The 22,487-nt window shown below is 40.7% G+C and overlaps 1 protein-coding gene across 2 annotated transcripts in view; it reads left to right on the plus strand.

Moving 5' to 3' along the window:
- Positions 1–22,487, plus strand: part of BTBD8 (BTB domain containing 8) — a 114,326-nt gene that overhangs the window by 60,877 nt on the left and 30,962 nt on the right. For both annotated transcript variants that reach the window (XM_089668935.1, XM_089668936.1), the window contains exons 8-11: positions 3,977–4,065; positions 5,102–5,204; positions 9,082–9,264; positions 13,985–14,122. In XM_089668935.1, coding sequence (XP_089525061.1) covers positions 3,977–4,065; positions 5,102–5,204; positions 9,082–9,264; positions 13,985–14,122 — 513 coding nt within the window. The remainder of the gene's footprint in view (positions 1–3,976; positions 4,066–5,101; positions 5,205–9,081; positions 9,265–13,984; positions 14,123–22,487) is intronic.

Consider the following 22,487-nt stretch of genomic DNA (forward strand, 5'->3'; position numbering starts at 1 on the left):
TGGAATAAACTTGTGCTTTTGTGGCGCTTCAATTCCTAATTACTCTTCATTACCACAACCCAAGGCAATCATGGACACCCTACAGTTTATAGAAGCTGCCAGCCCAATATTCAGTCTTTTATACCTACACATTTACTTCAATATTTCATAACAATAATAAGAGTGCAAAGCAATCCTACAAAGAATTATCAGGGTTCCAGTGCCTCCTATCCACTTTTCTAAGCACTTCCACTTTTAGAAGCATTAATACTTTCTAAGGTCTCTTTCACACTGGAAGCCATCTGGTGGGAGAAGCAGGTGGGTAAGCCATGTTTTTACTGCTCACCAACAAGTGGACATGACAGCCAAAGGGGTCTATGCACATGTTGTGGCCTTTAGAAATGTAACTCCATTTTCTTAGTTTGACTTGCAGCACTGCAAGGTCAATGGGACAGCGCCAAAACGGTATGGTATTTCAATACAGTATTCTACTTAGGTAACAAAAATGTTGAGGAGGCAGCAGAATTGCCTCCTGAATAACTGGAAACTGCCGCTGTACCTGCTTCTGAAAATCCACCACAAATCGCATTTCAGAGTGCGGTATCGCCTGCCATCTGAGTGAAAGGGCCTCAAGTTATTGATCCAGAGCATGAATGTAAATCTGATGTTCTGACCTCACTCTGATTGTGGTCACTAGCCTATAGTTTAAAAAAAAACATTAGAGGGTCAACATGACTGCCAGGCAAAAAAGTGATAAGCAATGGTTTGGCTCTGTGTTGCTCCTGATACAGGTTGTTTTCAATGGCAGACTTAAAGCTGAAATCTGGGCAGATACTAAAGATGCGTAATAATGCAGACTGTAATATTAATACATCATAAAATGTATTTTTAAATGTAGGCCATGTCTGGATTTTACCTGGTATCCTAAACTGTTCCTGTAAAGCAACTCCTGGAGTTTTGCTTTTAAAATTAAACCTATGGATAATGGACATTAAATATTTATATTTGCTTTATAGGCAAGCCCTCATTGGCTTCTGTAGCTGCAGATTCTCTAGAACAGTTTGTCCTTTGAGTGAGATAAGCTGCTGGGAAACAGACTAGAACTTTTGTTTTAAAATGTGAGGATGAATTGCTGCACAGTTCCTGCAGCTACATATGTTAGTGAGGGTTTATTTTAAAGCTTCTGTACTGCCTGTTAGTGTATGAAAGCTTGATTCTTAATTGGCAGGCCACAAGTTCACTTTAAACTAAGATCAAAGGTTGCAAAGGAACAGCTTTTCAGGGTGCGTGGTTTCTGCTGCTCATCAGATGTGGTGAGCACTGTGTGGTTCCTGCTGCTAGACTGATCCTTTTTTGAATTAAAAAAAAAAATTAAACTCGCTGACCGGTTCACTTTTTAGTTTCCTGTATTACTCCAGTAGACTAGAATTACATTGGGTATGGTTTAATTTTTCTTTTGAATAACAAACATTTTTTTCGTGTTGAGGGTTAAAAGGAATGATTTCATAATCAATAGACACCACTGTTCTTAATTCAATGTTGCTCAGTACCTGACTTTTGCAATATTGATTTAAGGGAAAGCTTTTTCAAATGTGCCATTTACAGCACTAATCCAGTAAAAATGGGTGGAGAAGATAGCTTTTCTCTGTTCATACAGTACATGGCAAAATACAAGCTAATCCTGTTTCTTTCCAGTTCTGCACAATCACATGTAAGTTGGAGGAAGCAGAGTTGGCAAACCCTTTGACGGATAGCATAGCTGAAACATGGGGGCAGAGGTGCACATCTGATTTTTTTTTTTTGAGCCCCCATAGTGACAGATATGCAGGAATTTCTATAGTTTCATACAGGACAGATAATATCATTGGTATTGGGTATATTTGTCCTTTATCTTGTATTGTACATGACAGGCTAAAATATGCTAGCTCAGCAAAAATGTATCTTATTTACTACTATGTAGATAAAAGTGCAGTGCGATGGAACACTCTTCCCCAAAAACAACTTATTCATCTTTGCTAAAAAATACATGCAAAGATACAAGCAAATAAATTGAAATCTATGATTTCAAGAATAGCCCCTACTTCACCAAAAACAACCTCTGGTACAGTTATAATTAGGGTAACTGCAAAGGCTGCCGATCTAAATATAGAAGTGTTGTGTATCTACATTCACAGGCCACTTTATTAGCTACACCTGTTCAATTGCTTAGTAACACAAATTGCTAATCAGCCAATCACATGGCAGCAACTCAGTGCATTTAGACAAATAGATGTGGTGAAGACGACTTGCTGAAGTTCAAACCGAGTATCAGAATGGGGAAGAAAGGGGATTTAAGTGACTTTGAATGTGGCATGGTTGTTGGTGCCAGATGGCTGGTCTGAGTATTGTAAAAACTGCTGATCTACTGTGATTTTCATGCACAACCATTTCCAGGGTTTACAGAGAATGGTCCGAAAAAGAAAATTATCCAGTGAGCTGCAGTTGTGTGAACGAAAATGCCTTGTTGATGTTGGAGGTCAGAAGAGAATGGGCAGACTGGTTGCTGCGTCATTCAGATGGTAGGGTCAGAATTTGGTATAAACATGAAAACATGGCTCCATCCTTGTGTCAGCGGTTCAAGCTGGTGGTGGTGTATTTGGTGTGTGGAATATTTTTCTTGGAACTAGCAAAGTGTACCTAATAAAGTGGCCAGTGAGTGTATATACCAAGCTAGTCTACTCTATCTTGTGGTTCAGTTACCTGATTGGAAGCTTTTACTTTAAAAACCAGCATGTTGGGGATCTTGCATGGTGACCCTGGCCTGCATGCTTGGAGTGCTGATCTATAGAGGTGTCCTTTATTTTGATTTATTATTATTATACAGGATTTATATAGCGCCAACAGTTTGCTCAGAGCTTTACAATATAAATGGAGACAATACAGCAACAATACAGTTCAATGCAAGAGGGATAGGAGGGTCCTGCTCCTTGGCTTATTGAAATCTCCTAGATTGTAAGCTCCATGTCCGAAAGGAAGACATCCAACAATATTAAAGGTTCAGTCAACCCAAAATTACTATATAGGGGAACGTTGGTATGTTCCCTTGGTGTATACAGTATATATTCCAGCAACGAGACCTCCATGTCCTAATTCCTGATTCTGTTCTTGCCCTTGGTTTTGGCATTCCTGCTTACCTTTTGCATGTTCCAACTCCTCTGGTTGCATTATCTCTACATTAAAGTTTATGAGAAAAAAACCTTGCTAAAGATTCAGGACAAAGGTATATTCAGACCCAGGAACTCAAATGCAGAAACTCACTGATATAATCCTAAAAAGCAATCAGGTTGTCCAGCATGTACGAAAACCTGAAGTATCCATTTTGAGAAGAAACTTTACACACTTGTGAAGAGATATTTGAAACCGCTCATTTGATTTGACAATTTACCATAATTCTGGTTCTTTTCCATAATTCTACAGTGGTGATCTCTATTAAATTTTACATTCACTTGTTATAAATTTAGAAAAGGTTTTCTTTGCATTTGATAATGTGTGGAGGATATTAAAGCTTTGTTGGCCTGAACAACCTCTCAATTTCAGTTGTTTACTGTAGGTTTTTAAATCCTTTTTATATAATTATTCTTTTTTTGTTTAATATGCCTATCAGTATGTTCTGACCATTTAATACCAGCAATGTGTATAGTTGACACTTTCATCTAAAATCTTTGCTCTTTACCCATCTAGTAAACATCATCTTACTGTGGGAGTGTCAGTCTTGCCAAATTATAGATGGTCTTTTGTTCCTTTTTAACAATAATCTCTTTTCTGTTACAGAGCCAGTGGGATGAAAACCATCATATAAACACTTCTGCAAATATACTGGTTGCGCATAATATTTCAACAATTGATTTGTACTTTCCTTGCTATTTCATAGGCATTTACTAAAGAAATTATAGATGATATGATAGATATATTTTTGCTACTGGCCGTGCTGAGAAATGGTTCATTTTTTCTATTTCAGCCTGTTGTTGGAATGCAGCAGTCAGTGTTAGAATGTCTCTCTATTGCTTATTCTGTAGGAGAGGAGCCCTTGTATACCTCGTGTATGAGGTAAGTATAGTTATTTACAGTGCATGGCGTGCTTCACTGCTCTTTACATGTATTCAATATTTTTTGTACCTGTGCTTGCAGATTGCAGTTTTTCTGCTATAATAATTTCACTTGGACTTGTTGGGAATAAATGGAGAGTGGGAACATTTAAATGTTTAGGAATTTATTTGAAAATGTCTAAATACAATGCCTTTTTGTATTATCTGTGACTATTCACACCAGGGTGGTGCATCTAATGCATGTCTGTTGTCGTATATTGCAATAAGGCAGCATATTCATTTTAATGGGCTGCCTAACACAAAAGAATGGACAAAGTTGTTTTTGCATTTACAAATCACAGTAGTACTGCATTGGCTTGCCTTTTGTACTGAATAGCTCCCAGCGCATCAATGTATGTAACATACTTTACTGCAGGAAGTAGTGTAAACTCTTTGTTTTTGTTAATGTATTTCTTTGCCAAACCTTTTTTAGTTTTGAATACAGTTGGGAAGGTTAGACCACTTGTCAGGTTTTTGGCTAGATCCCCATTGAGGAGATTTTCCCTGGTTTTTTTTTTGTACTGTTACCAATATCACCGAAAGTAAGGGGAAATTCAACACTTTAGAGTTGACCCCAAAACCAAGAAGTTTGGTGAAATCTTCCAAGATGGACACCTGTTTTGGGAACAATTCTCCCAGAGGAAATTCTGTTCACTGTTGGGAGATTTCCTCAAATTTTTCTTTTGCATCTCTGAGACAATATTTCCCCAATGTTGCACAGACAGCAAAAAAATATACTGTTTGGTTTTAACCCTTCCCTACTTTTAACCAAAACTAAAAAAAAAATAGGCAGAGCTGACCTTGTATTTTTTATTGCATGGTAGTGTGTGTTTGTTTTCCTGGCCGGAATGCAGATGGAGTATGTTGAGAGTCTTGACACCCTGGTATGTTATGTTGGAAATCCTACCTGTATTTTACGCTAAAACACATTTATAAAATGTACTTACTTGAAAGTTCATTCCCCCCCCCCCACCTTCTTGCATTTAATGTCCTTTTAGATGGATGGAGAAGTATTTTGTGAAATGTTGGTCTGAAAGAAGTTTTGCCAGTTTGCCTGTGGATCTGCAGAATAGTTGCCTTTCTGCTTTGGTTCAGTCACTTGTAAGTACAAATGAGCTCACTGTAAATCTGTTTCATTGTATTTCTGCAAAGCGGGCATTTTTGCTTTGTTGCTGGTGGTTAAAGGGCTGTTAACATTTCTATTTTGTAGCATGTTTCACTCATTCACTAAAGCTTTTGACCACCCCATAAGATGAGGGTTTATAACATTAAACTGGACACAGGCAGTCATGCGTGTAAATATTGAAGCTTATCAGGATTTCCCCTGCTTTGATATGCCCTGCGAACCATTTACATGTGGCTGTTATGTGGAATAATAGAAACCTCAGGTAATGCCATATGTTTAAAATAACTTATAATTGTGCATGCAAGATTGGTTATTGGAAGTAGTTTCTTACACAGCTTGTTTGATTAACCACATTTTACAACCTGTTTATTTGAACCAAATGTAAAATGAACTGCTAACTCAGTGATTCAGATTATGTAGGTCAGTGCCTCTAGGATCAAAATTAATTCCCTTTACACCAGTTGTTTAAGCCCAGTGTCAACTGATGACTGACATGTTTTAAAATGTGCTGTAACAACACTGTCGGCTTGCTTTTATTCTGAATAAATGTGCCAGTGGGACATCTCTGGGTAAATCTATTTTTTTCACTATAGTACTGAGTCTATGAATTGCACTTGTTAATAGTTGCACAGTATAAGTTTCATGTGTACATAAGAAAAAACTGCAAATGTTTGCAAGTTTCTGAATTGCTGTTATGAAAATTGTTGCATTTCCAGTTTGCATTCAGTTAGATTCTTGCTGCTGTTCTAGAAAAGGTATACCTAAAGCAAACATCTGAGCTCTCGTGCACAAAGGTGGTTTGGCCCGCATGCATCGAAGCATTTTTACCATGCAGCATCCAGACTCACTGCCAACAGCCCGTCAGTCTTTGAGAGGTTGAAAAATGGAGTTGCTGGATGCTGTACCAATTACTCTCATTTAGGGCCATATGCATTCAGAGATTTACACCCGGAATGCCTTCATCCCTCAATACATACGGCCTTAAATGCAAGTACCGCTCCCTACAGCATCCAGCTGCCATGTATTTCAGCCTGTACTAGATTTTGAGGAGCTGCTGGCTAGAACAGCACCTGTGCTTAAAAACATTGGCCTGGGCCAGGGCCAGGGCCAAACCACCCAAGTGCATGTAGCCTGACTGGGAAATAACATTTTTGTTTTTACAAGTTTATTTAATTTTTTTCTGGTACTTGTATAGCGCCAGCAATTTGCGCAGCGCTTTACATATATTGTACATGCACATCAGTCCCTAACTCATGAGGAGCGTACAATCTAAAGTCCCTAACTCACATTCATACATACACATACTAGGGCCAATTTAGACAGGATCCAATTAACCTACCAGCATGTCTTTGGAGTGTGAGAGGAAAGCGGAGTACCCAAAGGAAACCCACACAGACGCAGGTTTATACATTTGTATCAACTCTTGACTGTGTGTTTCCTTTTGTCTGCAAATGCACATTCATAGACTCTTGGAGCTTTCTGTTTTTTAACTGACTTTATTTAAAAAAAAAAAAATTAAAAAAAGGTGTTTTCATGGTATTTCTTCCATACACAAAGTGTTTACTTCTCTTCCACTTTTTGAACCTGATTTAATAATGGCATTCCTCCGATGGTACTGATAACTCTTTTACTTTCTGAGGCCCTGGATATTTATCTGCTGGTCTGTACACAGGGCAATGATTGCACTTCTAAGATGAAAAGTTCATGCCCAGAGGGTAAAGATTTTAAGCATCTTTTCTTGTGTGGCATTCTAGAACTATATATCCCCACCCCAATCTCAGGTGCAAAGGGAGGGGCATGATGTTAAAGGATAAGTTCACCTTTGGAACATGTTACATGTTCCACCCACGCTCGCAGCCCCCCCCCCCCCCGACAAATAATATGGGAAGAAGTCTTCCCGTACTGTCTGTCAGATTTGAAAACCGTGCGTCCGCGTGGGGCTCCTCCCACACAGCCGCATCACTCATTCACAGAGTTCTGTGAATGAGTGCCTACAAGTCCAGGCAGCCTTAGCGACTGTCAACTTGTAGTTTTCAATGAACTATGACGGCGCTGTTGAGCGCCATGGTAGTTCATTCAAGCTTCCTGCTTGGCTGTACATCCCGTACGGCAAGCAGATATTCTGACAGATCTGCAGGAGACCTGCATGGCATCAGCCATCATTGGTGTCAGTGGGGAGAATAGTGCCTCATCATTGGTATCAGTGGGAGGAATAGTGCCCCATCATTGGTGTCAGTGGGAGGAATCGTGCCCCATCATTGGTGTCAGTGGGAGGAATAGCACCCCATCATTGGAATACCATACTGAAATAGCATACCATATTGAAATCAAATCTGATGTTTTTTCATTTTTATTTGGTGTGCGTTGGAAGAGGGGTAGTCTTATACGGCGAGTATAGCTCAAACCCTATATTTTAACAGGAAAAGTAGGGGGTCGTCTTATACGCCCAGTCATCTTATACGCCGGAAAATACGGTATATAGATAGATAGATAGATAGATAGATATTTTTTACACATTTTTTTTCTTTATTTTCAATATTGTGTTCTGCACCCACATTCAAAGATAAAGAACATGGGTAATGTTGCACGTCAAAAACTCTTTGACTTTATATTCCTTCCCTGTCTCATTGGACCTGAAGCTGTTAATGTTTTTTCTATTATTCTTGGTGTGCCTACTGGAAAAACAATTGTGGCACCGTCTGAACCCATTGTCCCCAGTTAGAAAACTCTTTGAAGGGGGCTTTTTCTCAAGAATATAACCCTTTTTTACTAAAAGACCTTTCGAAGTGGGAGCTCTTTTGAATATAAATCTTGATTTTTCAATAGCGAATCCTTGCTCACTATTGGATAAATTTATCTTCCTAATCAATTTTTTCTCATTTTCATTATAGATGTGTATAAAGTAGAATTTCCTCATCTTTGGATCCACTCCCTTTACTCTCCAACAGAGTGTGTCTGTCACACTCGAGGGCTTCTTTAATGCTTTTCCTATTTGAATTATATCTCTTATTGAGAAATTGTTAAAGTCTGGGGAAAAACAGGCTTGTAAAATGGTTTCCTTCTTGGTACATTTCGGCCTATAACTCACCAAGAAGGTAAAGGGGGGAAAAAAACCCAGCAAGCAGCCCTTTTTATGTTTTATTTTAAATCATGTGCAGTATTTCATATTTATCAGGCTAAAATAGAGAACTTTTTTAACATATACATTTCCTTTAGACCTCATATGATGCCCAGCATCACTAGGGGAAGCACCTGAAAATATTTTAGGGTTACTTGGCTATTAATAAGATTTGGTATAGATGAAACCAAAACATACATGAACATACGAATTTGTTAATACTTGGGTCATAGTAGAGTTGAAATTCAGGGAATAAGTACTACAAAAGATTGCAGTCATTGTTCTTCCCAGGCAAAATGTCATTTCTTGAAGCGGACTACACATATTTACACAGTTGTGAACATGCTTCAAAGTATTTTTTCTTTGTCATTGACAAACAATGCATTAACTTTCATATAACTTGAACTGTGTTTTAGCTGAATGTATTTCACAGAAAATAAACAAGGCTAACAGACTAATAGCTGTGCTATGTGTCAGGTGCATGATTTTGTGCTACTTGGCAAGCTTCCTTTTCAGTCTATCCTGTGACAGACACCCTGCAATTATCTATGTTGACACGTTCTACTGTCAGAGCTGCTGTGCAGAGCTAGGCTGAGAAAACCTCCTGATGTATTCACAGACTGCTATATCAGGGTTTGTGCATGCCCTTTGGTAAAATGTAGATGGGTGGTTTCTTCTATAAAGCATACTGAATTCTTGCCCCTTTCTCTGTCACAATAAGCTTTGTTTTCTAGTCCTGCAGGAATGCCGCGTTTCTGTTGATGGAAAGTGACAGGCTGCTCAGCAGTCTTCCTGAGGTGAAGTGGGCAGAAAGAGTGAGGAAGTTAGCGTCTGATCTTCAGGATGAATGTGTGAGATTTATGGTGACAAACTTCTCCCAAACCATAAGAAGTGAAAGTTTTGCACATTTGTTACAGGTATTTGTAATTTTGTTTTCTGGTTTTTGGCCCTGGTCATTGAAAATGTCCCTATTTTGTTTCTCCACAACACCTGGCTCTATTGTATTTGAACGAGAACCTGTTGGGTCCAGGGGATCAAGCCTTAGATGACAACACTTCTTGCACTGCTGACACCGCAGCGTTGCCTGGCGGAAGATCCAATGTACATGTTATAAACAAAGGGTCCACACAGCACATCTAGAAACCCAGAAGCTTCTGAGGAACATGAGCAAACATTAGCAGAGGTCATAGAATGCCTCGACCCATTTCACAGGCACATGATTAAGCAGGTGTGAAACACAACAAGGCCTTCTATAACTACTTCTAATGTTTGCTAATATTAGTTATAAACCTTCTGGTTTCCTATTTGAGTGGAATGAAACAGGGCAGAAGCAGTGTGAACACCTAAGGCCCATGTCACACTAGTGAAGCATTCTTAGGGTTACTTGCCAGCTACAGTTTTGCTAGGAAAGGAAAGTCTCCACTCATGCTCCACTAATGCCAATCATGTTCTCACAACATGGCTTCCTCGCTGACTGGACTAATACAATGCTTTAGAAGCAGATTAGCATATTATTTAGCGATCCTGCTGCTGACAAATTATCACCAGCAACAGGCTCACTAGTCTAATATGGACCTTTGAAAAATGGTTGACTGAAGAACTTCTCTCCCCTGTTCTTTTAGCTAACTTTTCCCTCTTGCCCTTAGTATCTTGTGTGAGGATAGAAAGATGGAAGATGCCATAGCTGGCTTGTTTATGAAGGTTGTGCATTTTAGGGCTCTCATGCTAATCTTGGTCTCACTACCTAGAGAGTTGTGGATCCAAAATATGTTTTACAAACCGTGGAAAAAAAAAAATCTTCATTTAATTGTTCAGGGTCACTGACTCAAAAGGTTATGAAGCCTGGATAAGGGTGAGTGCCCTGGGGAAAAAAAAATTCTGTCCTTTTTTAAAGGTAAAATTTTAAAAAAGGAGTGCGGGAATAAAAAAACAAAAAAAAAAAGTCAAACATAGTCACCTAGAAGGATGCAGCATTGATTCGCTGTTTCCCACCAGCTCTGTGCTCTGTCCCACCAGCGCTCAGTGGAGCGCAGGACTGTGGAGGGGTGTGGGAACGGCTGGCTCTTGGTGTCAAACTCTGAGAGGCTGAGCCAGCTGCTGGTTAGGCATCAGGACAGATCCCAATATTCTTGTTGGGATCCATGCAGAGCCTGGAACAACTCTGTGAAGTTGTCCAACAGTGGATTTTAGTCCGCTGTTGGCTGAATCTGGATCACTGCAGTGCAGAACTAAGTGCACTACTAGGACCCACAGGAGAAGTATGACCAAAAGAGTTTGTCTTACTTCTCCTTTTAATAAAAGGGAGGGATACAATACAAGAGGTGCCACCATCCCTGAAAACATACAGTGGAGCGGTCCTCTTGTTGATGGGACTTTAAAGGCACAGGTTTATCAAATAATGAACTGATAGATCAACAGTTAAAAAATAAGTACATTTTTATTTTATACAATCTTAAATCAGACCTACAAGTTGCGATATCAAGTGTGGCGGTATTATCAAGAGTTGGTAACTCAATAATAATGTGAAGATTCGTCATGCATGTGTTGCACTTGACGCGTTTTGAGACCAATCCGTCTCTTCTTCAGAAGTGCTCAAAAGCCATGACACCTGCAATAAACATACATATCAGTATATGTCTTTATACGTAGGAATTTTCATGATACAATTAACTTGGAGTGTAATTAAACACTTACATAGCCCCATATAGGGGCAGGAGAAATGAAAAAGAACCACCAGAGGATTAAAAGACATTAGTTTCCATGGATGCAGCCAAGGATTTCATGAGCCTCTAACAGCAATGAACAGAAAACGCAGAAAAGGAAATTTGGAAAACGATAGCTGGCGCTCCAACATCTTTTGGAGGGGTCCCCCCAACCTTACCAGTGGTGAACCAGGTGTTGGTCTGCACATTGATACTGATAAGATGGTGCTGTGCAAAATAGATAACACATGTAAATATAGGTAGTAAAGATATGCCAACAAGAGTGAAACATCACTAAGCGATTTTTGAGAATAAATGCAGTTACTGGGGGAAAAAAAGGGTCTGATAATGATTTAACGCCAAAAAAACTAAAAAGAGTTTATCAAGGAGAGAGAGAGAGAGAGACCACTTCTGGATTGTTTGCTTATAAGAAGTAAAACCAGTGGCAAAAATATTCAGAAAGGTTTAAAGACCAAACACCCAGCACATATAGTCACTACTGTGCCTTTAAATGTATCACTGAAATTGTCCAGCAGAATTGTAGAAGTCATACCCAGTTGCTGTGATTTGTAGACATGCTAGGCTGCATCAGCCATGTGCTGACTTGTTAGCCATCTTGTATATCCCCCAAGGGACTTGAAAAAGCTCCAATGAGCTTGAAGTGGGGAGTTAGAGGCCAGGAGCGGACCTATCTGAATGCCTAGCCGCAAGGGTTGCGGTTTCACGATGTTGCTGTGGCGTGATGACAATCCGCCGCACAGAACTCAACCAGGGAGGAGAGAGGCCAGGAGAGAGTGCAACTAAGCCTCTCTCTGATAGACCAATGCTGTGCCGCCTCCCACACCCGGTCATCTCGGCCGCAGACCCAGGTGAGCGGGGATCGCGGCCCCCGTGCTCCAGGGAGACTGGAAAGCAGCAGAGACACCAAACCAGAGACAAACAAAAACAACAAAAAAAAAAAGGGGGAAGAAAGAAAAAAAAAAAAAGAAGGGACATGTTGGTGAATGGAAAGAGGAGACATCAGCGGGAGAAACCCCCCCCCCCCCCCCCCAGAAAAACAATGAAAAGAATCATGCAATGAGAGGACATGAATGGCAGTCCAGGCATATGATTAACTACTTCCAGTCCGGACACTTTTACCAATTTTCAGCTTTCAGTGCTATCACACTTTGACAATTGCGTGGTCATGCAACACTGTACCCATATGAATTTTTAAGCATTTTTTTTGAGACAGATAAAACTTTATTTTGGTGGTATATAGTCACCGCTGGGATTTTTATTTTTTTTTTGCTATGTAAATGAAATGTCCAAAAATTTTGAAAAAAAGTGTTTTTCTTATAATATTTTGCAAATAAATAGTATTTCATCATAAATCTTGCCCAAAATGTATTCCGTTATATTTTTAGTAAAAATAAAATAACTCAAATTAGTTTATAACCAAACTCTGTGATCATTCACAGATTTCACACGTAGTAAGCAATGATGTCAGAAGTGACATCTTGATTACTACTCTGCATGTTCGGGACCTCACACAGAGGTCCTGTCCGACGATCGGTGTTCCACTGTGTCTGGAGGACACAGCGGGCACCGGATTGTGGTGCTGCACACTCCCAGGGAGCGCGAACAAGCAGGGTGTGGGGAGGCCATTTTATAAACGGCCACCCGCCCCTGCACTGCCACCGTTCGGCCATTTATATAGAACAGCCGGACGGGAGGTGGTTAAGACAAAAATTTCTTGAATAACCAACAATATTGTGAAAATCTATACAATGCATATGCTATAAATGTGCAAACAAAAAAAAGGGGGGTGGGGGGGAGGGCAGGAGGGGAATGGGAAAAAATGGGAAATGGAACGAAGGGGGGGGCGGAGTCACAGGTTCTTTTCACAACTACCTGATACAAATCCCTCTAGGAATGCCTTCAAGGACATGGCTTCATTCAGTCCTGGAAAAGAGGTGGCATTTAATTTGTGAATCCATCTGAGCTCATAATGGAGCAAATTCTTGTTCCAGTCACCTCTTCGTGGGCTCGGATGGATCCTATCCAGAATCAAAAATTGCACTTTAGGGAAGACACCCCCATGAAGCCCTAATGTATGACGACCTAGAGGTACCTCAATTTTTCATTTCTCCTGCCCCCATATGGGGCTATGTAAGTGTTTAATTACACGTTAAGTTAATTATATAATGAAAATTCCTATGTATAAAGACATATACTGATATGTATGTTTATTGCAGGCGTTTTGAGCACTTCTGAAGAAGAGACTGATTGGTCTCGAAACGTGTCAGATGCAACACATGCAAAATCTGCAACCCTTTCTGTAAAAAATCTTGCCTATATCGACTAAACCATGTGGAATAATTCCATGTACTGGATATGTCACATGTCTGGTCTCTCCTCCTCAACAGACAGGGGTCCTGAGAGTGGACTTCCCCCTCTTAAGAAACATCAGGGGGGTGCATATGGACAGAGACTTTGTACTGTGGAAAATCTCTTTTCAGCTTTTCCTTTTTTGTTATTCCTTGTTTGATGATTTGGCAGTGATTTGTATCATTAATCACATTCATTTTATTATGGCTTCAGCAGTTTAATGCAGTCAAGCCAGTATGGTATAATTACGAGTTACCTCACTTTGCCTTAATAAGGCAATACAAAATCCCGTAACTCATAGCAAACAATCAGGAATCATCTTCTCACTGAAATCCCTATCATAAGCTGAAAACTAATTGGTTGCTGGTCGAGTATTCCTTGTGGAATTACAGCAAATAATTAGTGCCCAGCCAGCACAAGCAGACTTAGTAGGTTTTTCTGGTTAAAGTTTGAGCTGAAAGGGTATTTTATTCCCAGAAACTTGCTGGTATTTTGTCTCAGGTGTATTAAATCTCTGTCATCAGACATAAACTAACAGCAATGCATTTCTTCTCACCCATTTTAGGCCCAGGGGATGAGCAGCCGGCCATATCTCTTAGAACATATTTTTAATGAAATAGAAAAAAGCATTTCATTTGAAAACTGCTCTTCTCTCTATATGGCACTGGATGAGTTATTAAGGTTGGCAATGGAAAATGAAATGGTGAGTATCCTTGAGATCTTACATTTCTAGATTTTATAGAAAGCTGTGTAAATGTTCTCCTCTGGGTAATGCCTTTTAATCAGTACACGATACAGTTACAGATCTGATGTTTGAGTGATTTATTCAGCCATCTCCACCGATTACAGAACAGCAAAATGGAATCGTTCAGCGGGTTTTCCCTCTGTGCATTTACAATGGTACACTGAATTGCACAAATTGGCCTGCTCTGTATGTTCCTAAAATGCCTTTTTTAACTTTTAAATGACTTAAAGTATCAGTGAAACTAATCCTTTTCTTTCATAAGGGAAACAAAATCTATAATATGGCTTCCCGAATATTATAAAGAGTAGGATTTAGATGCAGGATTGCCTTGTGGCAGGAATATGTTTACTTTGTCAGCCACCAGTGACAATCACTAGAAAGAGCTTGTTGATTTAAAAGGAAAACTATTATGCTTTGGGGGGTTACTTCTTAGACTATGTCAAGGCGATAAAAAGAAAATGTTCAGTACGTTTCTCCCATATATGCACATTTCCCCATGTTTTTTCCCGTTTGAAAGTACAGAAAATACCTTTTCGTCTGCCATAAATACACTCTGCAGTTAAAGCCCTATAGTGGGGTGACAACACAGCTTTTTGTGGACTTGGTATTGCCAACCTTGTCTGGGTTCTTTTACTAAACTACTCGAACATTTAATCTTGGGTGACCTAAACATTGCTGTGCAATCCATGATAAGAACTAAGGGCTAACCGAGGTAGAATATGTAGATCAAGCTGACTTGATGTATTCACGGTTATGGCGCTGCTCCAGCCATGCCCCCAACACATTTCGCCGGGCTGCAGTGGGTGGGGCAGAACGCATCAGTGGGCCTGGCTGGCACAGCGTCAGCTAAGGCCATCACCATGACTACATTGGGGTGGTTTGAGCAGCGTCTTCTCCCTTGGTTTTCACAATTCTAAATTGGTGCTTTCTGATGCCTGCTCCCAAGCTCGGAGTACCAGTGGGGAGTTCTTGAAACCTTCGGTTTGGAGCGGTACTACAAGTCCTTTGTGACCACGATAACTGACGGCTGTCTTGATTAACACAAAAGTGTGGAGAGGGCGCAAGGCAGGTCTGAATTTCTGAAAAGTTCAGCTTTTTTTTTTTTTTTTTTTTTTTTTTTTGCACTTCCCAAACAGATCTAAGAAAATTGACTGATTTACTAAAGAAGTGTAGATTGTGCAGTTGCACTCATTTTTCTCCAGAGCTTAGTGAATGTGGTGAAGCTTTGCTTTGTAAAGAATACCTAATTGGGTACAAGGAAAATTAAAACGAAAACAAAAAAAAAAACCCAGCATGTTCATGCTTGTACATGATTAGAAATCAGCAGAGCTTTACCACATTCAAGAAGTTCTGGGGAAAATTAGTGCAACTGCACTTGCAAAAGGGGCAGTCTATTCGCCTAAAGTGAGTCCACCCCAATGTTTCCAATGGTATATTGAACAGATCATAAGGGAGAAAATCAAAAGTCCATTGTAAAGCTTTACATACACTTAAACTTTTCTCTGCCATTGGTGTAAGCAGGCATACAACAGCAGCATACATATAGAAGCCACAGTTGTGCCAGACAATTGGCTATTTCCCCAAAAGCTAGAGTGGACAAAAATTTTAGGACATTCATGCACTGTTAGCTCTACACTGATGAGCTGTAAGGTTTTTTTAGAGGGTTGCTACTGGACCATTTTGGGTACTCTCGTTTTTTTGCTATTTCAAGGGCGGTTTACTTGATGCAGTGTTTTATATTTTACTTGAAAAATGTGTGTTCTATTGTGTTTTTGTGCACTAAAATTAATTTGCACATTTTTACTAACGATATGAGTTTGATAAACTGTTGTTCTTATAATACTGTGTGACAGCTGCCAACATTTTATTCTCCATGGTCTCCACTTTGAGAAAATGTATATTGATGGAGAAGGGTGGGAGGTTAAGTAATGTTCGGGCCTAAAATGTACATTTGTCACGTTTGCAAAAAAAAATGGAATGGGGAAAAAGCTCTAGTGGCGAACAGTTATAGCACTACTTTTGCTAGACATGCCACACCCTCAACAAACAATACCCCACCCCTTAACTGATCCTTGCGGCCACATATATGGCCGGAGATGGGTTTTAAGATTATACATTTTTTTTAAACAGATTTTTGGTTTCTGACTTTCATTTGTTTGTGTAGATTTCAGCTTGAGCACTGTAAACAGGCTTTTCTTTATCATTGGTTGAAAGACACAGGAATTCTTAAACAGGAGAGTTAAACTGATGCCTTACAGGAGGTTGGAATATTGGCAAAAAAAAAAAGACTGCCAACAGCCCCTCTATAATCCCACCTATAACTGTAGTGCTTCAGTTTTTCGCTAGTGTTCTAGGAGGTTGGATGCCTTTTTTCATCTCTGCTGAAAGTGTGTAACTATATTTTTCTTCTAGCTTTAGAGTGGTTGTAAACCTCAGACATGAAAATCCTCTATAGTATGTACTTTGTTTTAATTAAGTAGTAAGTGTAATTTCTGTCGCTTCATTCCTGAGAAGTTTTCCTGACACCAAGAGAAAAATGGTGAAGGGGGAGTTACCTCCAGCAGAGTGACAGCCTCAGCTCTGTTTCTGTGAGCTGCATAGAGGGGGGGGGGGGTTGTCTTTTTTTCCTCCAATCAGCTCTCAGAGCTCTCCCTACTGAGCTCTGCAAGTGTAACTTCAGCTCTCCGCCCCCTTTTTCTGAACTCTGTCAAGCTTTATAAATTCAGCACTTTGAACGGATGTAGAGCAGAGAAGACAAATCCCGTTCCTCTACCAATCCCCTCAGCACAATTCTTCCTAACCACAAATACACCCCCCCCCCCATTCCTCCTCCCAGCACAAATCCCCCTTCTAGTACAAATCCTCTTCCCGCCCCCCCAAAGCCCTATCCAGCACAAACCGTTCCAAACCCCCCCCCAAAATAATTATTCCCAGTGGCAAAACCTCTACCCCCTTCTAGTACAAATAGGGAATTGAAGGTGCCCCAGCACAAAATACCCCCCCCCCCTTCAGTCACTCTTCCCAGATACAATCCTTCACTAGCACAAATCTTTGTTAGCTGAACCTCTACCCTCCAAGTCATTGTGCTCTCCAGTGCAATTTTCATATCTCAGATCAGCATGCCTCACTGCAGGGGAGTGTCCCTCTTCCTGGGCTCCTCCTCCTGTTGTGTAATGATATATGTCAGAACCGAGGAGGAGCCTAGAGGAAGCTTCCCTTAGCTATGACATGTATGCGCCTGACAGGCAACTGGTGATGGCGAGATGCTAGCTGCTGCAGGGGGGGGCAATCGTGGACTTCATCTCCTTTGGATCTCCACAGGAGATGCAAGGCACATCCCCTGGGTGCTTGGTGCTAGTGCATCCTACGAGGTTTTTTAGTGACATCAAGTGCCAAAATGTGTTCAAGAACTAGGCCTTGGGGCTCCAGCCCTGATCTGCGGGACACCAGGATTTTGTTAAAATCCCAGGATGGTCTTTTGGAAGCTAGTATGGCTGGAAGGTATGGGACTGTATTAGTGTGTTGAATGTAAAACTGTAATGTAAAGAATGAAAATGGCCTGTCACTATTACTTGGAATTTACTTGAAAAGACATTCAGCAGGGCCCCTATTTGTATACTGGGTATTCTTATACTGAACTACTGTTGAAATGTGGTGGACCCATTATTGTAAATGTTTCGTTTAGTTTTACTTTTTGTATTGTCTATAGACTAAATTGATTGTTTATACAATTACCAAATCATGGACTGTAGCTAATACAGTATGGCACTTCTTATTTTGTGGTGGTGTTTTTTTTTTATTTTTTGGGGGGGTTTTTTGCTTTGTGAAATCACATAATTTTTTGCATCAACCCTTGTATATGACCTATAGTTGTCTGTGAGCACATAACGCCATTGGGTGGGTTGGAGGAAAAAAAATCCATGGTCAATGCTCACACAAACTTATTTAAATTGGACCTGACTATGGAACATTTTAGTGCCAGTTGTCTTTCTGAATTTTCACTTGTTCAGATGTCCAGATATGTATCCGGTATTATGTGTTGTATTGGGTGGCACCTTCTTTAGTAAGTGCAGCTATTGGTGAAAAATCCTGTCACTCTCTAGAAACTATATTTGAACAGCTTGGTTACATCTTGACAGTGAGGAGATAAGGACATCTTTGTGGTTCATAGCTATTACATATCAATAGGATACACATACTGTACAAGGCTAAGATCTACCAACTTAATTTGTATTTTACGGTACTATACTTATACTGTGGTATGAAGGCATTGTAGGTTTTAAGTGACCGTACATTAAGCTGTTGTGAAGAGAAAAGAACATGGAAAATCCAGCAAGCTTCCAACCCTAACCCATCCTATTCTAGAATAAAGAAAAAGAAATAAAAAATTTTAGACTAGATTGAGTTAGGGATGGACGCTCCACTGGATTTTACTGATGAAGAATTACTTTAATGTATACACACATGCTGATTTTCCCACTAGTATTGCAGTCAAGTAAAGGGAACATGTGGTCCAGTCTTGTTCAGGAAACTGGCATTGGCATTGTTGCTGTAATGACCAGATAAATACCCTAAAATCAATGTTATGCTTGTCCAAATATCCGTAGATAAACAGAACCTTTTTTAAAGAAGAACTCTCACCGCAGTTGGAAAGAAATGTTATATACCTTAGTATACTCTGTACACATAGCGGTTGGTGCTGTGGTTTGGAAATAAAATTCTGTTGTCATTACTGTCTGTGTTTGACTGCAGCTCCATCCCAGGCAGAAGCCCAAGTTATGGGTGTTCCTTTCCATGCATCCTTTTGCCTCCTCTGCTCCATTTGTACAAATAAAAGGCTGAGTCTACAACCTCCCACAGCCCAGCCTACACTCCATTTTCCACAAGGTCTTACTGTAGTCATCTATGCCCCCTCCCCCCCCAATTATCCAACTAGCTGGCGGCTGGGGAGATTTCAGGCTCAGTTTGTTTTGTTTTTTTTGCATTTTTTTAACAGTATCAGTAAAGGCATGGCTGTAGAATGGGGAGGGGATGAGGGAAGTTGCAAGCTTAGCTTTTTATTTGTACAATTGGTGCAGAGGAGGAAAACTGATGCATGGAAAGGAGAGCTGCAGATGTTCTGTCTGCAGCATTCACAAGTGGCAGGGGCTGTGTAGGCTCTGCAGCATTCACAAGTGGCAGGGGCGGTGCAGGCTCTGTCTGCACTGCCCCCTCCTGCTCCTTGCAGTCAGTCAGAAGCCCATCTCCTTTGTCCAGCATTGTTGAATGAGGATGGGAAGGTCTAGCTTTCTGAACCACAGCACTGATTTTATTGGGGACAAGTGCTATGTGCACATGGTCCCCTGGGGGATTTAAGCAGCCTTATTACCTTCTGGGGAGGCTACTTCTTTAATGGAAATGGCGACTTTTCTTGTCCATAGGGATACGTCCATTAATGCATGCCATTACCTGGAAGTAAGAAAAGAGCCTTGGGTGTAGAAGCCATCTTAACAAAATGAAAGCTAGCATCAGTCATCTGTGTCTCTTTCTACATCATATTAATGCACAAAAATACACATCTGATGTTTAATAAAGATTTATAGGAGCTATAAAATTGTTTTTTGATATTTTATAATTTGATTTGAATTGCTCTTCCGAAACTTTTTTTTTTTAGTCATGTGACTGGCACAGCACCAATCAGGACTGCACAGGCATAGACTATAGCAGGGGTCCTCAAACTTTTTAAACGGGGCCAGTTCACTGTCCCTCAGACCGTTGGAGGGCCGGACTATAGTTTTAAAAAAAAAAAAAAAAAAAAAAACTATGTACAAATGCGGGCACAGTACAGGAGATGACCAGAGACTGCGGACATACAATGGCGGCGGGAATACTGGGCCAGCCGCTCCATAAGACGCACAGACCTTTCCCCCCAAGTGTATCTTATGGAGCAAAATAGTGCCCCATCATTGGTGTCAGTGGGAAGAAACGTGCCCCATCATTGGTGTCAGTGGGAAGAAACGTGCCCCATCATTGGTGTCAGTGGGAAGAAACGTGCCCCATCATTAGTGTCAGTGGGGTGAGGAATAGTTCCCCATCGTTGGTGTCAGTGGGGGAAGGAATAGTGCCCCATCGTTGGTGTCAGTGGGGGAAGGAATAGTGTCCCATCGTTGGTGTCAGTGTGGGGGGGGGGGGGGTAGTGCCCCGTCATTGGTGTCAATGGGAAGAATAGTACGTCATTGGTGTCAGCCGTTGGGGAATAGTGCCCCGTCATTGGTGTCAGTGGGGGGGATAGTGTCCCAACATTGGTGTCAGTGGGAGGAATAGTACCCCATCATTGGTGTCAGTGGGCGGCAGGAGTGAGGGCGTGGCCGGAGTGAATGAAGGAGCACCCCTGGACTATAGTAATAGAAGCCCCTCCCAAGGATCTTTTCCTGCAGATTCTTAAAAACAGGGAGAGATCATGTGACCACACAACAGTGCTGCAGGAATAAGGTACTAAAAGAATTAAAATAAATAAAACCACAAAATCCCATGGCATAATATATGATTTATATATGTATAAACTACAAAGACTGCTTGTATCCCCACGCTTTGAATAATGGAGAAAGTGAAATCCTGACAAAATTAAAACCTATAAAGTGTAACCGAGCTTACCCTAAAAAACAAAGAATCCTATATAAATCAATAACTCATAAAAAGAAAAGAAATGAAGAAACTTCCACCAAAGTGTGCAAAATGTGAAATAAAGTTCAGTTCATTTCATTACTGTGATATTCCTTTTAAGGATGTTCAATCCACCATCATTGTGACTAACACCCCATCAAAATCAAATAGAACACTCAACAGATACTGGTGAGTAACCAGCAGTGGAAAATCAAACTCCTTGGTGCTGAATGATTACAGGACCGACAGTGGGCTATTCAACCTCCGTATCACTGAACAAGATCACCATCCATCCAATAAAGTATTGATAACTCTCCTTCTGACCTCCTCATCATCAAGATTTACTCTTAGTAATCCAACTCCATATGTGGGCAAAATGAAAACCGCCACATAGTGTAATTCCGTTAACACATTTATTAACCAAAGCCCCCCTTAAAATGGAACTCACAATTGAGTCAAATATAAAAGCACATGCATGAAAAACACTCCAAAATGTTCTGATAGCCTCTTCAGCGGCAGATGACCGTCTCGCCACACACTTCTGAATAAGAATCCTGTAGCAGCAGTCATGTGACACCCCCCCCCCCCCCCCCGACGTGGTCCTGGCGTGTGTGCTGACGTCACAGATGGTCATGCACTGACGCGTTTCATCATTCCGACTTCCTCTGAGGGTGAGTGTTCAATTTGATGGGGTGTTAGTCACTGGAGGATCACAATGATGGTGGATTGAACAACCGTAAAGGAATATCACAGCAATGAAATGAACTGAACTTTATTTCACGTTTTTGCACACTTTGGTGGAAGTTTCCTTATTTCTTTTTATGTGTTATTTATTTATATATGATCCTTTTAATTTAACTGAGTGCTGTTTATGAAGACATTTTAGTACTCCTATATATTTGTTCATAATATATGATTTGTGGGAAAAAATGATGGCAATTAACTCTTCTCTGTTTAGTATCACTTTAAAGATCCTTAGAGCCATGTTGCGTTCAGAGCCATGAATTTGTTTTTTTTATAAAAATTCATAATTTATGTGGCTCTAGTTATGTATAGTTATGCCAATGGCAGATTAAATTAAAGTGACTTTAAAGGCAATTAAAAATAAACATCTCATACTTGCCTGGTCTGTGCAGTGGTTTTGCACAGAGCAGCCCCGATCCTCCTCTGGCGTTCCTGGCCCTTCCCTCCTGCCAAGTGCCCCCAGAGCAAGCAGCTTGCTATAGGGGCACTCAAGCTGGTTTGCTCCTGAGCCAATACTCTGCTTAGCCATTCACACACACAGCTGTGGCTCGACCCTGTTCTCTTTCTCCTCACTGGCTGTGATCGACAGCAGCATGAGCCACTGGCTCTCGCTGCTATCTCAGCCAGTGAGGAGGGAGAGCTGATGGAGAGCCGAGGCTCTCGTGCTCATCGCTGGATCGCAGTGGGGCTCAAGTAAGTATTGGTAGGGGCTGGGGGAACTGCTGCACACATGGTGTTGTTGTTTTTTTTTTTTTTTTTTTTTTTTTTTTTTTAACTTTCATGCAAAGAGTGCATGAAGGTAAGAAACCTTGAGTCTTTCCAGCCACTTTAGGGTGGTTCACCGCAGCATTTCAGGAGCGCAATTCATGCAACAAATACTACACTTCAGGAGGATAAACCACTTGTACTCCACATGGTAACACACTTCCCTGCATTG

This window comes from Staurois parvus, unplaced genomic scaffold, assembly GCF_062004578.1.
Source record: "Staurois parvus isolate SC_StPar_1 unplaced genomic scaffold, SC_StPar_1.0 ptg000066l, whole genome shotgun sequence".
Classification (NCBI taxonomy): domain Eukaryota; kingdom Metazoa; phylum Chordata; class Amphibia; order Anura; family Ranidae; genus Staurois; species Staurois parvus.